Source organism: Metarhizium acridum, assembly GCF_019434415.1.
Source record: "Metarhizium acridum strain ARSEF 324 chromosome Unknown scaffold_1, whole genome shotgun sequence".
Lineage (NCBI taxonomy): Eukaryota > Fungi > Ascomycota > Sordariomycetes > Hypocreales > Clavicipitaceae > Metarhizium > Metarhizium acridum.
Genome location: NW_027094015.1, coordinates 6,605,944 through 6,621,638, shown reverse-complemented (window position 1 = coordinate 6,621,638; position 15,695 = coordinate 6,605,944). Strand labels below are relative to the sequence as shown.

The following is a 15,695-nucleotide window of genomic DNA, read 5'->3' as shown; positions in this document are numbered from 1 at the left end:
CAGGCTCGGAGCCAGTTCAAGCACCCGGAGCTACATGGCACAGTGGAACAGATGACTAAAGAACCGCCGAGAACAAACCAGACAGGAGAAAACCAGTTAGTCGTGCTGCCCAGCACGTGGGAGAAGAGTTTTCCCCTTCCTGACCGTCTGGGTCCCTTGCAAGCTCGGATCGATTGAGTTCTGGCGGGCCAATTATGATGGCAACACACGGCAACTGCAGCCCTTTCTTTTTTTTTCGACCGGCACCCCCTTTGCCTGACCTGACTGATGCCCATGGGTCGTTGTTTACGACAAGGAATGAAAGATGGTGTCACGATGAACCGCTTGTATGCGGCTCTCGGCTCTCTCTCAATTCACGGGAATGGTGAGCTAGTAATTCCCGTGGGCCGTGTTCCCGCCCTGCAGCAAAGAGCAGGGATTGATAGAAGCAGACGGAAGTACAATTGTCGTGAAAGAACACAAGGTGCTCGGAGATGGACAGCCGGTTTGTATCAAGTGTCGGTTGGACAGGTGTATCTCGTCTTGCCTCCATGGGCAAGAACCAGATGGACCATCAATGGGTTGGGGATGGTAAGTGACGTCTGGTTTGAAATTGAGAAATGACACACCACGTTGGCACACGTCAACGATGGATGACTCGATGGCCTCAGGTCATGGACAAGGCGGAAGCTGAATGAATGCCTTGGGGGCCGTTTCGCTTCGTGCCGACGGCCAAATGCCCACGCAACCCGTGACGCCGCCTGCCAGCGAGTGACTGTGTGTGGCTGCACGTGTCTGGTGGCCCAGCACTGGCGCAGCAGGAGGCGTAGCACTGTGCACATGCAGCATGCAGCATGAGAAATTTGCACCAGCCCGTTGACCACAGGGCTAGACGTCAACAGTGCCCTCGACGACACTCCGACACCACATGCAGCAACGGCAACGCCCCACAGCCCCGCCGGCGGACCTGTGCGGATCCAGTTCGAACCCACCAGGCACCGACTCCCATCAAGGGACATCAATCATCAAATCTGGTACCACGTAAACCGACTTACACGGCCTTGGGTAGCCATCACCATGTCCGACAAGTCTTGCTCCAGCAACAACTATAAGTATCTGCTAGACCTCCGCCTCTGTCGTACCTTTCCAACCCAAACAACCATCACACACCATTGAAAACAACAACAAAGCAATTCACCACACTCACACGCCCTTCAAAAAGACCATTATTCCCACTTGACTTGCAACCACACCAACCACCACAATGAACGCCGCCAACATCCAAGCCCAGCAGGCTCTCAACGCCTACGGGCCCGTCTCATCCCCTCACATCTTCGACCGCGCCTCATCCAAAAAGGTCTTTGCCGACATGCTCGGGTCGCGCCGCCCCTCGCCCGCCTCCACCCCGGCCGAGTCTCGCCGCGCCTCCGCCGACAGCTCCGCCGCCTCCAACAAGGACAAGAAGGACAAGAAGGACAGCAAAAAGGTCAAGCTGCCTACCGTCGTGCTGCCTTGTTTCCGATTCGTCAACTAAAAAGAACACTACACTTTGGCTTTCCTTCTCTTCTTTTTTCCCCAAACTCTAGCGGAATACACACAGCCTTGCCTGCTCTCCAGACAGGGCCGAGCGGGCACCGAGGGGATCAAACAACGTAATGGGCACACCTTGATTGAGAAGCGGGAGGTCCCAGCAACCTCCTGCGGATGGGACATGTTAAAATGGCGTCTTTGAAAAGCATGCAGCGTAAGGATGGGAATAATCTTGTTTTTTTTTTGGCATCAAATACCAATTTTCTTTTCTTGTTATATCCATGGGCTCTGACCACTTGGGCTCCTCTGGTACGGGAGGCGTTACACGAGCAAGAGCTTCGTAGTCCTTTCTTTTCATAGAATCTGGTGATTTTGGCCTAGGCCAGTTAGCAGATAGGAGACTCAAAAGAAACATGTTTCCAAAAAAAAAAAAAAAAAAAAAAAAAAACACATTTCTACCATTGTGAAAACATCACTCATGGAGCGCGTTCTATATTGGTTCAATCTGGTATTAATTTCACGACGCCTTCTATTTCGACACTTCCACCCCTCCCTCTCTAGAAACTGTCATTCAGTATATCCTCATTCATCTTGACCATTGTCGGACTGTACTCGGACGACTCCATGTCTGCACCGGCATCCATCAATATGTCATCCACGATCCTCCGGCTCGCCTCCCGAGCTGTAATCGAATTAGCACTCTTCTCGCACTCTGAGCCCGTCGCCCCCGCGAAACTTTTCGTCGCGAAACACATGGGAATTGGACAAACTCACCTGGCGTTTGCAGCAACTTGGACGGCGGCAGCACAAACTGAATCGTCTTGGGTGGGCTCATGCCCGCGTACAGGTCATCGTCTCCGTCCTCGTCGCTATCCCAGTCGATTTCGTACTTTGGTCTGCCACGCCTCGCCTCGCCTGCTGCTGCTGCACCGCCAGCCCCTTCATCCCCCCTCGCCGAAGCAAAAACGTCGTGCGACTTCTTTGCCGTCGCCGGCGTCTGGACGCTGACGCCGGGGGTCCTCGGGGCTTGAGCTGCCGCGCGTTGTCGCGCCATCAGCTTGTATGGCGACATGAAGACTTCGCTGCGCAACGTTGGCGCCGCAATTTCGGGCGATGACATGATGGAATCGTCGTATTGCCAAGCCGCTTTTTCCTTTTCCTTTTCCTTCTTCAGGGGAGATACTTTGATGCCCGGCCGGTGCGGTGTAGCTTGCACCCTGTAATTCTTGTCCAACACGCGGTGTAGCAGCGGGTCCTTGGTCTGTCTCGCCGATGCTTGTTGTCTGGCTGCGAGATTCTCGCGCTCACCTCTGGGCGTCATTGTGAGATCTGGCAGCTGAGCCGTCCGCTGGGCGAAAAGCACCGTGGAGTCCTCGTCGTCCTGCAACACCGTAGTCCCGTCCTTGTCGCCCTTGATTTCGCGCTTCGTCTTGTCAAACGGTGATGAGTGGCCCGAAACCCCTGCTTTTATCATCTCGGTCGCTGGTGGACGCGGGGTACTACCCGAAAGTTCAGCGTCGTCCAGAAGCGACTCGTCTCCGTGCATTGTGCTGTCTCGTGCGCCGGGTGTTGCCGTCATGTCGTGGTCGTGTGTTTGTGTGTAGTCGGCCGACGTCTCGTCCCTCATTGCCGTGCTGTCCTCCATGACTGTCGATTCGTCGTCGTTGGCAAGCTCCTCGTAGCCGGACAGCGAGACATTGGCGGACGCTTCGAAGAATTGCTTCCAAAACTGCGCAAAGGTTAGCACCCAGATTGGTTCCGTGGCCCGTCGTGTGTCCCCCTGTCGTTGGATGCCCACCTTGGATGCTTCCCACACGGCGCGAGAGTGCTCGCCATACTGCTCTACTACTGGTATTATGCTCGTTGTGACGATTCGGTGGGCTTTGCTGAAATTGTGATCAATTTCTATGCGAGTTAGCTCATGTCACTCGTACCAAAAAACAGCTTTTAGTCTCGTTATGGTGGTGAATATACCTTGCAGAGTCAGAGTGATGGATTGCTCGAGCTTCTCCAGCTCTTCCATCAATGAAAGATTACGCGCAGCTGCACTCGGTCGCGCCATCTTGGAGCTGGAAAAGGATGGGAAAGAATGAATTGGATCCTACCCGTCCCGAGTCAATGAATGCATCGGTGAGACTGGACCTTGTTGGAGGCGCGTCTCCACGCGTAGAGGGGTTCTGGCCCCGGGCTGGGTGTGACTGGTTTGGCGGGGCAGCTTGCTGTGTGTTGATCGTAAAGCGCTGGCACAGGCACAAGAGACCACGCATTTCAGGCACGTTCGAGCAATGCAACACGGATCAGATTTTCCTTAAATTTCATACGTCGTGAGTCATAATCTCAGTGAAAGGGCGATCGCCAACTCAGCGTCTACAGTAATAGTCACCCATATCCAACTTCACTAACAGCTGTGCAATCAAGCTATCATCGCCGAAGCCAGTGTCTTCAAACGATGTGCCATCTGCCGTCTTCTTGCTAGATGCCCTTGCCTTTTCCGACAGGCCACGGCAAACCGTAATAAACACTTGAACCTTCTTCCGGAATTCAGCATACATATGAGCCGAATTGCCCAATTCCGCAGATTCGCCCTCCCTGCCAAGTGCCTGTAACCTTGACTGCTTTGCGTATTGCAAGACAATGCCAAATATTTCCTCCAGGAGCTTAAGCACGGGTAATTGACGCTTCCTTAAAAATAGGGCGTACATAATCCGCTCCAACACTTGTGAATGCATGTCCCGTAGCTGGCTAGGACTGTACGCGGATTTGTCTGGGGCTAGATCGGGTTTGCCAAGATGAGCACGAATGTTGTTCAGCTTGCTCTCGAATGATTGCCACGGTATCGCAACACCACTGTCTAGGAAGTACGACGCGACGCTGGATACGAAATGCTGCGACTCTCTGACGAATCGATATGACGTATTCTCTTCGACCCATGTGTTAAGTCGTGAGTTGGTGTCCCGATACAGGTGATTTACGATGTACAGCATCCTCAGAATCCTGAGGAGAAGCTTGAAAATGCGGTCGTAGTGCATGAGCTGGAATGGTGTAATTATCGACGCAAGCTCGGGAGGTGTGGTGTACGAGAGTCGCAGGAAATCGAGAGCTTCCAATGCGTCGGGGTTCATACACTTGTTGATTTCTTCCTCGGACAAGTCTCGGACGGCAAAGCTCAGGTCTCCAGGTAGGGGGGAAGCACCTGAATCACTATTGATCGATCCTGACGCCTTCGTACCCCCCTGATAATCATAAGCCTCGCCAAGTACTCCCATCAGGGCAAGGCGAAGTTCGGAGCTTCCTGGCGGCCATGTATCGCGCCCTCCCAGTCGGAGGCCCATCACGCCTCCTTGCATCGCTACACCAGCCTGCCTTTCAGTTGTCTCGAGATCGTGATCAAACAAAGCGTGGGATAGCCGACTACAAAACAGGCCATTTCCGAGTAGGTGGAAGTCTCGCTGGAGTTTGAGGTGAAGTTGAATATTATTGGCTTCAAATAGCAAGCGCAGGCTTTCTCGATTTACAATTCGAGCTTGGGCAGCCGCAATGCCACCAAATGACAGAATCGGCAACAGAGACCAGTGTGGTGTGTCATCAGAAGCTGTACTGTCGTCTTCAATTTCGCTAGAGAACTTTGCTCGCACAATGAGACTTAGCGAATCATTGCTTGAACTCGCTATAAACGGCTGGCTGAGGTGATCCATCGACGCAACCAGCCGCTGCTCCATGGTCGATTTATCAGCGCCGAAAAGGTTCAACTCGAGTTCAGAGGCGGGCTCATCTACTCCAAGATTGGAGTGAACAGCAGCATGTGCTGTGGCGGAACGGCTTTCCTGAATAGCATTCAGTATGCGATCTTGATACTGGGCGATACGATCCTCAAGATCCAAAATAGAAGCCCAGTCGTATAGCCATCTCGCAGCGGGCGGTTGGTTCGATATGATAACGTCGGATCGGGCCAGAACGTGATCTGGGTGGAATGTTCGAATAAACCGTAGGTTTCTGCCAGTCTCGAATATGGACTCCGCAATATCGAAAGGCAAAAATTGCGGGACTTTGCCAATATCCAACCGAAAGTCAATGTCCTCAACTTCTCTTCCGAAATCGTCAATAAAGACTTCGACATCGACTGTGACGAATCCCTTGGTCTCCCCAATGTTGGACCTTGCAAATGGCATGCCCACCTCACGCCGTGTGCCAAGCCATTCTTCAATTGACTCGACCCACGGATTTGATATCCGCTGCAATATTTCGCAAAGCATATCCCTGATATACCTTTCACTGAATTCAAACGTGGATGCCTCCCGAAAAACGAGCGACAAGATCTCTTCATCTGGAAGATCCCGAGGTATTCGCGCTGCGAGATCGTCTAGGGGACGGAGAATGGTAGATGCTTCTCTAATCGTGGTCTGAAGTTGTAGCAACGATTCGGGAAATCGGCCGTCCACGGAGACTCGATGCTCTACGGCTTGTAGGATTTGGTTCATGGCGCTGGCTAGTGCTACAGCACAGCGGCTCGAAGATGGAGCGTATGACGATTGACAAAATGAGCTGAGCCGTAAGAATGCGGAGCCGCACATTGCGGCTTGCCTTTCTACGCCTTGAAGTACCTGTCGACTGTACCCAGACACTCGTAACTCTGGAAGCGTGCACTTGAAAGTCCAATCTTCAGTAGTTCTTGCGAAAAAGACGGATTCCCGGCCAAGGCACAAGGCCAGCACAGATATAAAATAGGCCCTAGTCTCAACAGCCGGTGTGCTCGTATTCTGTAAATTTAACGAGTCCGTTGGCCAGCTTAAAAGGGCATCGTATGCGCCTCGTCCGGCTTCAGATAGAAGCATGGGCACAAATGGCTGTAGCTTTCCCGTTTTGAATGTCTCCCATGTTCTGAAGGCAGCCGGCCTTGGCTGCTGTTCGGAAGAGCCGGTCCATATGTCGCTCTTGTCCTCAAACTCTTGATGCTCTTGAAAGGTCGAGGCTGTTACGTCCGAATCTTGGAGCTCGTCTGGGTCATCCGTGCGAGGTTCGCCAACTTCTGGTAGCTTGAAGAAGCCATCAGTATCGAGTGCGATCGGTTCCAACGGTAACAAGGTAGACTTGACATTGTATAGTGCTAGTTTGGAATAATTCAGTATTGAGGAGAGTCACCACGGGTGGAAAGGGCGTATGCGCATACCCTCAAGCCCGTGGCCAAAAAGTGAGGTGGACGTCTCGCTGGCCAATTGATCGAGCCACCTTGACGTCTTCCAAAAGTCTGGGATGGCGAAAACATCTGCTTCGCTTGGTTTGTCCGTCATGTCTTCATTGCTATGAGTGCTACACCGTTTGTATCATTTCTTTCCTTGGTTGCACCTAGGCAATATTGCTTCAATGGCCTGTCGCCGCGGATCCAGGAAGACGCGCAAGGTCGCGTTTGCAGGAGCTGCCGTGGCCCCGCGCTAAAACGCAACTGCACATTGTGGACTGCGGCCACCAGACCAGAGACAAGTGAGCTCATCGACCAATCGCCAAACTCGGAGCTCTCCCAATACTTTTTCAGTCTCGGACAGCAACAGCCAACGGCAACAGAAACGTAGGCATTGCCAGCCCAATCAACTACATGGTGTGTTTCCAGGCCTACATACGTACAGATCAGTCCAGAACGACTGTGCCTGAAGCCGGAAATGCCTCCCAGGAAACGTGCGCGTGGCCAAGCCGTCGCAACGCCGAGCGCAACCCGGGACGATGATGCCATGGACATTGACACCCCTGCTGCCAGTGAAGCTGGGGATCGCTCGAAACATGGCGCCCCGAATTACAATAATATGTGGACAGATGACCAAGTCGCTTCCCTTTTCAAAGGGGTCATTCGCTGGAAACCGGCGGGTTTGTGACCATTCGCAGCAGACAATTAATCAAGGCATGCTGGGCTAATCACGTCAATCTAGGCATGCACAAGCACTTCAGGATGATTGCGATATCTGAACACTTGCGAAACCATGGCTTCGATCCCGACATTTACCAGCATACCAGAATCCCCAACATTTGGGACAAGTTACGGACTTACTACAATCTCGACCTCATCGACGAGCGAGAATACTTTGACGATGACGAGTCTGAAGATAAATACGTCGACTTTACACTGCCTCACTCCCATTTCCTTGACTCCATGATGCAGAGAGCAGTAGCCGACTCTAGTGAAGCCCCTACCTCTCCGCCACAACTGGAACTCTCACCCGGTCTGTCGCATGCAAGAAGACGAACGAGATCAGGAACCGCGTCAAAGACCAGGGCCACCGACGCTGAAGATACCGAGGACGGTACGGATGCTCCATCGCCAGCTGCCAGGCTAGCCAGGGGACCAAGGGGGCGCACGAGGGCGGCAAGCCAGCAGGCTAAGCCGGAGAAGAACGATAGGAGTGACAAGGACAAGGCCGAGAAGGATAAGGCAGAGACAACGGAGGAGGAGGAAGACGCTGAAAATCAGGAGGATGGGAGTGGGTCCGGGGAGGACGAGGATGAGGGAGAAGGTGAGGGCGAGGGCGAAGAGGAGGAAGAGGAAGAAGCGGACGAGAGCGCTGAAGAAGGTGGTACGCCAGCGTCGAGATCGACTAGGGCGGCCACGAGGAAGAGCCTTGCTCCTAAACCTACAACACGGAGGACAAGATCAAGGAAATAAGAATGAAAAGTTGTTGACTCGTTGAACGTTTTTTTAAAGTACAGATATCCAGTTGTATACTCAATCAAAATGCAAAGGCGGAAAACTTTGCGCTTCTTCTATTGATCATGTGCATCTTATTCATCATGGCTTGTATTATCCAACGTCTCCCATTCCCCATAATATTCCAACTTTGAAGCCCAGTCTCGCCCAAGGGGATAGACATTATCCACACTTAAATTCGATCTATGTACGCGACCGGGATCCTCCACTTTAGGCAGTTCCATTGGCGGCTTTTTCTTCAAGATATCCCACATCTCGGTCTCTGCTTGATAGCTGGCATACTCATCGTGCACCTCGGCCTGCGCTTCCTGTTGCCTCTCTGTGGTGATGCGCAGTTTGAGCGCTTGCTTTGCGGCTTGAATATCCTTTAGCTCCGGGGTTGAGTAAAGCAGAATCTCCTTAGCTTCCTGCGTAATCTCGTGTTGTTCATCATCGTCATCTCCCGTTTCCGAATCAATGCCAGTGTCGTCATCGCCATCTTCATCGCCCTCTTCCACATACTCATCAGGCGAAGCTTCATCTGTGAAAATCGCATCCTTTGGAGCTTCAATTTCAGTGCTGTCATCATTCCTAGAGAGAGTAGCCTCAACTTCTGCATACGTCATGGGCTCCTCTTCAGCTTCCTCGTCATCTTTATCTGGAGGTTCGTTAAAAACGTCCAATCGCAACCTTCTCGCGCTTTTGATCCACCTCGATTCCGAATTATGTGGCATGGCGAGTGAAGCAATTGCGGCTTCAACATCTTTTCTCCGGACAATATCCCGAGTGGTAGGAATAAGCTCCTTCTTCGCCCTGATTCTCGACATGCTAATGAACAAGGTTGTCTGAACGAGTCGTCTGGTGACAGAAACAGCAAGTGAGTGAAAATCGTCGAATGCAGTGGCCCACATTGATGGTCTTTGATTGTCGATGTAGTTCCAGTTGTTGCCGGGAACCGATGAATTCATAAATACGCGCTCCGACAACTTTAACCAGTTAGACAGATGAAATAACTGGGAAAATTTCAACGTCGCCTCGGACGTGTCATCCCCCTCCTCGCCGCGGTGGCTTAATCTCATGGCTAGAGAAGGAGTAATATCCCAGTTCTGTCCCCATTTCAGCTTCTCTCGTTGTTCCTCTCTGCGCTCTTGGAGGATTGAAATAGTATCGGCAGCTTCTTCTTGAACATGGCAGCACTGTTGGCTGATCTCAACAGCTGCTGGATACTCTGCTGGCTCCAAGTAGGATCGAGGTCTCAATCTCTGTCTGCTATCTTTGGCTGCTTGCAACAGCTCGACGTACTGTTTGACCTCTATTTCACTTTTGCTCCCTATTTTGGTTGCGATACCGGGCAAATCGTATTTGCCTAGTCGTGATACAGACTCAAAAAATTGCCCTTTTTCAACTCTGGACCAGAAGGTAAGTCCGACCTGAGAATCAGGCAAGTCGACAATGTCCTCCAAACAGACTTGATGGACAGAGTCATCAATCTCGCGATTGAGAAGATCCAGGTATTCGCGGTTCAAGACACCTCTTTGCCTCTTAAATGGCCGGTTGGCAAAGGCTTGTTCAGTGGAACGTTTCAATAGCGATCTGCTGGCCAGGTGATCGTCATCCTCGGATACATGGTTGGCTTTGAGGTTGATGGATTCGTCGCTTGAAGCATAGGAGCTGCCTCTACCACTGTGATTCACCGTCGAGTAGATTCCGGGGCTTCCTCTCAGATCCGCGTTTGCAGCATCTGATTCATAGCCGGCGAAATTTTCCTCGTCAACGGAGTTCTCTTCGTCAGGGTCCATGCTCCCTCAATTTCCGAAGCGGTGAGTGGTAACTGGGTCGGTGTTGACATTGTACCAGGGATAAATGCTGGTATTGTATTCTTAGAAGAGTTGCATCAGGGGTAATAATTTGTGTAAAAGATTTGAGCATTGAGCGTTATCTTGAGTGTTTTGCCTCTACACTGAAAATTGTCTGTCTTGCTAGTGAGCTTGAGGTGAATCGAAGAAGAAATCCCGGTGGATCCCTTTGATGACTAAGCTTCATCGGCGCTTTCACGACCCCCCAACGGGGGTAATACTTGGACTATCATGTTCGTATTTGTCACACTCTAGCTTTACAACATCACAGCTGAAAAAGAAAGCAGAATCTGCAGTGATGATATTTTGGCTAACACGCCAAAATTTTCTTCAAAGCAACAGAATCTCTGAGGTTTCTCTTTGATTCTTTCAGGAGGCATATCCACCACCCGTAGGCCACAAGCTCGTTATTGCAGCATTTCATGACCACCAGGAACATTGAGCTTCATCATTGATATTCTACAAAACAAAGCCCCAGTGCCTTTTCCCATTCTTTAATTTGACAGCCAGTTCTTGCGTTCGGTCTTTATATTTTACGAGCCCAAGTTTTGCCAATGCGCTGACATAATGAAAAGTGGATCCAGACGCGATGCAGAATGTTTCCTTGCCAGCTCGCCAGCATCAAAGCTGCTCCTGTCTGTCACCAGGTTTTGGAATCTCAGGCAGCTTGGATACGTTTCGCCGACACAATTTATGGCCACCTCATAATGTACAATGCTACGCACCGTTGCAAAATGCGTGTTCAGACCATCGGTTGAGACAGCCAAACCTGCATGGAAGATAACACCTTTCAAAATCTTCGTCGCTGGCCGTACGCTTACTTCCAAGCCAAAGCTCCGAGACTACCAGCAAGAATGCATCAGATCAGTTCTTTTATCCCTGAGACGCGGTCACAAACGCGTAGGGATATCACTGGCTACTGGAAGCGGCAAAACTGTAAGCTCGATTGGTGTTTAGTTCCAAGGAACCCGTATTCTGAACGCCATGCCAAATGCTAACATGGCCCAGGTTATCTTCACCCAGCTCATTGAGAAAGTGCATTCGCGCCCAAATGACGGGTGCCGCACTCTCATTCTGGCTCATCGTCGTGAGCTAGTGGAACAGGCTGCCCGGCATTGTCAACTGGCATATCCAGACAAGACTATTGAAATTGAAATGGGCTCGATTCATGCTTCGGGAACAGCAGACATTACCATCGCCAGTGTACAGAGCATTACGTCTAGGGACCGTTTGGAAAAGTTTGAACCCTCCAAATTTAAATTGATCTTGGTGGACGAGGCCCATCACATTGTGGCGCCGGGATACCTTAAGACTCTCAAGCACTTCGGACTGGACCAGAAGCAACAAGATTCACCAACACTCGTCGGCGTGTCAGCCACATTCTCCAGATTCGACGGTGTCAAACTTGGTGCTGCGATTGACGAAATTGTCTACCACAAGGACTACGTTGACATGATTACCGATAAATGGCTCTCGGATGTCATTTTCACCACTGTCGAGTCTTCCGCCAACCTGTCCAAGGTAAAAAACGGTGCCTTTGGTGACTTTCAGACAGGGGAGCTATCCAAGGTTGTCAACACCGACGAAGTCAATGACATTACCGTCAAAAGCTGGATAGCCAAAGCCGGAGACAGGAAAAGTACCCTGGTTTTCTGTGTGGATTTGGCTCACGTGTCTGGTCTTACACGCAAATTTCGGGAATATGGGTACGATGCTCGCTTCGTTACCGGCGACACTCCCAAGCAGGAACGAAGTGAGATCCTGCATGATTTCAAAAAAGGATGTTTTCCTGTTTTGGTGAATTGTGGTGTTTTCACCGAGGGAACCGACATACCGAACATTGACTGTATCGTTCTCGGCAGACCCACGAGGTCACGAAATCTCCTTGTTCAAATGATTGGAAGAGGTATGCGGCTTCACCCGGGTAAAAAGAATTGCCACGTCATTGATTTGGTTTCAAGCTTGGAAACTGGCATTGTAACTACGCCGACATTATTTGGTCTAGATCCGAAAGAGTTAGTGGACAAGGCATCAGTGACAGACATGAGAATGATAAAGGAGGCTCAAAGAGAAGAAGAAGCGAGGCAGCAGGAAGCGCACTCGAATGGGTCGAACTCGGCAACTAGCTCGGCCGACGCGGTTACATTTACCGACTACTCCTCTGTGCTGGACCTAATCGCCGACACGTCTGGAGAGAGGCACATCCGCGCCATCAGCCAGAATGCCTGGGTACAGGTCGGTCCCGAAAGGTTCGTCCTCTCAGCTCCCAGCGGATCATATATCCGTATCGAGCGAATCCAGGAGCCAGTGACGACCTCATCCCCGACATACAGGGCACTCGAGATCCGCGCTTTACCTGCTGGGTTGGCGAAATCCCCGTTCGCTGCACCGAGAGAAATCCTCACAGCTGCTACGTTTACCGACGCTGTTCACGGAGCAGATAGTTATGCAGCCAACGCATTCCCTCATAGCTTTATACACCGGCACCAATCGTGGAGGAAGCTGCCACCGACACAAGGGCAGTTAGACTTTGTAAATAGATTACGTGGAAAGGCGAAAGCGTTGACGGTGTCGGATTTGACAAAAGGCAAGGCGGCGGACATGATTACAAAACTAAAGCACGGTGCTCGTGGGCAGTTTGCGAGGATAGAAGCCGAGCAGCGCAGGAGAGAGAAGCAGACGAATATTTTGGAAACGAGACAGAACCGGGAGCGGGTCACGGTTGGGCCCGTCATGGCATAACTCGGCAGAGTCCACTGAGTCTTCATTGGGAACGGGCGAGACTGTATTTCACAATGGGGCATTTTGGCGTATGGACTCAACGACATAGACTATTTTGGCATTAGACGATACCATACTGTATTTAGTTTGCATCATGTATACATGAATGTTTTCCATGACCACAGCTGTATGTACCCTTTAGATCACCACAAAAGCTGTATCCTCGTCAGCAGAGCAGAGCCCAAATTCCACACAGGCTATTCTACACACCCAATATCGCTCTGTTTCCACCCCAACGGCCCTAAGAAAGTCCTTGACACAATCCAACCCCCGAATCCCTCTGCCACATTTCACAAACCACCAGCAACCCGCTCAATCGCACCAAGGCACCCGTCAACACCAAGATATGCATCCAGTTGTGGCTCTGCCCCAAGAGATCAATCTTGCCAGGGAACCACCTCTCGGGAATCCTAGCCGCATAAACAGCTGCCCCCGAGAAGTTAATGAGTGCCAGGCCAAAGAAAGAGCTCAGGCCCATCATATCGCTCAGCGCCGCATAGCCATACTTGAAGGTCCCATGCACCACCGGCGCAAACAAGCTGGCACCCAAGAAACAGTACATCAGAAACCGCGTCGTCCTATAGCTCGGCTGGCGAAACTTGGGCTTCAAGGTGAAGACGGCACAGCCGAATGCAGTGGCAGTGAGAGCGAGGAAATACAATGACCGCAGGAAACGGGCTACAGCAAAAATCCGAAGTGAACGCCAGAGATGCCCGTCCCCCACATGACGAGCACGACGCCAAGGTGGTCGAGTTCGTTGCCGAAGCGGTGCATCTCCGCAGAGTGGTCCGAGAAGGTGTGGAAGACGGCGGGAAGGACGAAACAGGCAGCCACACAGAGGTAGTAGAGCGACACGGCCAGGATGTCTGCCGTGCGGGTGCCGGATGCGGCCAGGGACTGGAGGCGAACAAACTGCAGTAAGCCAAAGAGGAACTGCATCGATCCTAGCAGATGCGACCAGATGTTGGCTACTCAAATAGTTAGACAGAGACGCAGGGCAGTTTGCTACCTCAATACCAACTAGTTTCATTATGAACTTTTAGTATGCTCTTGACGGAAGCGATGTACGAAAACGAAGCATGCCCATTGCAGAGTTCAGTACGCGAGCAGTTGGCAGCCTCCGACTCGACAGACGTACCGGTATCCCGTCAGGATGAATTCATTGTCTCTGTGTAACGCCTGTAAGTGCTGAAGCCTGATTGAGTCGCAAGGCTGCTCGTCATTCCTACTTTTGCCACGGTACTGAACGCAGTCTATTAGCGCACATGACCATTTGTTATGGTAGCCGGGATGGAACCTCACATATATCTTGCCAAGTCAACAGCTTATTAGTCTTGTCGGTGGTTGGAGCCTTGGGACCCATGTTCTGTCAAGCTTGATCGAGGACACTCCGCCACTCACAATAACATTGAGACAATGAAAAGGGGAAGAAAAGAAAGAAACTGGTATCTGAGTAAAGCGCAGAACAAAAATAGCTCTTCGTAGGATTAAGCCATGTGTCTCATGCTTGAGATGTAGTATGTAGCAAGCAGCGCGCCGTGATGGGCAGAGAGAGAGAGAGACAGAGGGGTGGGGCGGCGGCGGGCGGGCGGCTAGCATCGTTCAAGTCCAGGGACAGCCCCTGGGCGCTTCCCGATCGCCGTCGTAGCCAATCACGGCCTGCCGTTCGACAGCAGGTGATCTCTAGTTCTCTACGGCGCCAACTTGCATACGACCAACACCTCTCATCGTGTTAAGAGATCTTGCCCTCTTATTCTGCAGCCTCGTATGCTTTATCCGCCGATAGCCAACTCCTTTGCGCGCGTCAGGAGGGCATGAGACGTCATCATTGGCTAGCCAGATCCTGTCACTCTGTGCTTGTGGATACTTCACCAGCAACATTCGGCGTCAACTTGGATAAAATGATTTGGGATTTCGCATATTTCATTTATATCCAAGTTGGAGTAACGTCGGCATGTCATGTCGTAACGGACTGTACATGTTCGCGCGTTGCGCTCCACGGCATACCAACTTCTGCTGTATGATTTCCAGATGCAAATCGAAGCATGCAATCCAGCCTTTTGTCACGATTAGTACTTATAACTCTGGTCGAGGGATCCGCCTCCACAGACAGAATAGCAAACAACACCACGTCGCAACACGAGGAAGGTTATGTGGGATTTGTTGAAGACCCTAGCGGAAGGGGAACTGCATCCCTCGTATTGTCATGCCTGCTGACACTCGTTCTCTGCGTCTGGTCCGCTCTGCATCTCAACGTGCCCGAAAAAAACCGCACCGCTATCAATGCTCTCTGGACAAATCTTCGATGGATCGTTGCGGGCATATACTCTCCTGAGCTGGTTGTATTTGCTGCCTGGCGTCAGTGGTGCTCAGCACGAATGCTCAACGCTCACATAGAAAGTCTAATGCAGAACCGAAAGCACCAAAAACAGCAGAGCGCTGCTACCCAGAACCAGCAAGGTGACAAACTTGACGGCCATACCTATCCCACGGCTTCTTGGAGCATGGCCCATAGCTTCTTTTCTTGCGCCGGCGGATTCGCCTTTGAACTCAACACGCTTACGGGCGCTCTAGTCACCGATTCCGATACAACAGACGGAGAAAGTGCGGAACCTACGAGGCTGACGTTGACCGCAAGGGGAATACTGATGCTCGCCGATTGTGGCCGCTTGCCGGTCGTCGAGAGAACAGAAATCGAGGACAAAGGCAAAGCAAATGATTTGGCAAAGGCTACAGTCATTGTCCAGGCAACGTGGATGTTGATTTAGGTCATCGGTCGACTCGCCGCCGGATTACCCGTAACCTTGCTGGAAGTCAACACGGTCGCCCATGTGTAAGTTTACAACCAAATCTCAATTCCCTTACGCTCTTCCTCAGCT

At 51.4% G+C, this 15,695-nt stretch overlaps 8 protein-coding genes across 8 annotated transcripts; 4 read left to right on the top strand and 4 right to left on the bottom strand.

The window, feature by feature from the left end:
- The first annotated feature begins 1,137 nt into the window (after window positions 1–1,137).
- On the top strand, window positions 1,138–1,930 carry J3458_002093 (uncharacterized protein). The gene has a single exon (XM_066117110.1). It carries the CDS (start codon window positions 1,244–1,246, stop codon window positions 1,511–1,513), a length of 270 nt encoding a protein of 89 aa, XP_065978998.1. The 5' UTR covers window positions 1,138–1,243; the 3' UTR covers window positions 1,514–1,930.
- Window positions 1,931–2,066: 136 nt separating this feature from the next.
- J3458_002092 (uncharacterized protein) lies at window positions 2,067–3,571 on the bottom strand (the record flags this gene model as incomplete). The annotated part of the gene is made up of 4 exons (XM_066117109.1): window positions 2,067–2,191; window positions 2,284–3,238; window positions 3,308–3,414; window positions 3,484–3,571. The coding sequence occupies 4 exons, from the start codon at window positions 3,569–3,571 to the stop codon at window positions 2,067–2,069; spliced, it is 1,275 nt and encodes a 424-aa protein (XP_065978997.1).
- A 229-nt stretch (window positions 3,572–3,800) lies between these two features.
- On the bottom strand, window positions 3,801–6,884 carry J3458_002091 (uncharacterized protein). The gene is made up of 2 exons (XM_066117108.1): window positions 6,677–6,884; window positions 3,801–6,613 (listed from the first exon to the last, which is right to left on the bottom strand). Exons 1-2 carry the CDS (start codon window positions 6,795–6,797, stop codon window positions 3,870–3,872), a joined length of 2,865 nt encoding a protein of 954 aa, XP_065978996.1. The 5' UTR covers window positions 6,798–6,884; the 3' UTR covers window positions 3,801–3,869.
- A 279-nt stretch (window positions 6,885–7,163) lies between these two features.
- On the top strand, window positions 7,164–8,158 carry J3458_002090 (uncharacterized protein; the record flags this gene model as incomplete). The annotated part of the gene is made up of 2 exons (XM_007817717.2): window positions 7,164–7,365; window positions 7,428–8,158. 2 exons carry the CDS (start codon window positions 7,164–7,166, stop codon window positions 8,156–8,158), a joined length of 933 nt encoding a protein of 310 aa, XP_007815908.2.
- Window positions 8,159–8,202: 44 nt separating this feature from the next.
- J3458_002089 (uncharacterized protein) lies at window positions 8,203–10,149 on the bottom strand. Its single transcript, XM_007817718.2, has one exon. It carries the CDS (start codon window positions 9,976–9,978, stop codon window positions 8,275–8,277), a length of 1,704 nt encoding a protein of 567 aa, XP_007815909.2. The 5' UTR covers window positions 9,979–10,149; the 3' UTR covers window positions 8,203–8,274.
- A 438-nt stretch (window positions 10,150–10,587) lies between these two features.
- Window positions 10,588–14,346, top strand: irc3 (DEAD DEAH box helicase). The gene is made up of 2 exons (XM_007817719.2): window positions 10,588–10,971; window positions 11,044–14,346. The coding sequence occupies exons 1-2, from the start codon at window positions 10,750–10,752 to the stop codon at window positions 12,775–12,777; spliced, it is 1,956 nt and encodes a 651-aa protein (XP_007815910.2). The 5' UTR covers window positions 10,588–10,749; the 3' UTR covers window positions 12,778–14,346.
- On the bottom strand, window positions 13,495–13,755 carry J3458_002087 (uncharacterized protein; the record flags this gene model as incomplete). The annotated part of the gene is made up of 1 exon (XM_066117107.1): window positions 13,495–13,755. The coding sequence occupies one exon, from the start codon at window positions 13,753–13,755 to the stop codon at window positions 13,495–13,497; it is 261 nt and encodes an 86-aa protein (XP_065978995.1).
- Window positions 14,347–14,861: 515 nt separating the features above from the next.
- Window positions 14,862–15,584, top strand: J3458_002086 (uncharacterized protein; the record flags this gene model as incomplete). Its single annotated transcript, XM_007808896.2, has 1 exon — window positions 14,862–15,584. The coding sequence occupies one exon, from the start codon at window positions 14,862–14,864 to the stop codon at window positions 15,582–15,584; it is 723 nt and encodes a 240-aa protein (XP_007807087.2).
- Window positions 15,585–15,695: the final 111 nt, after the last annotated feature.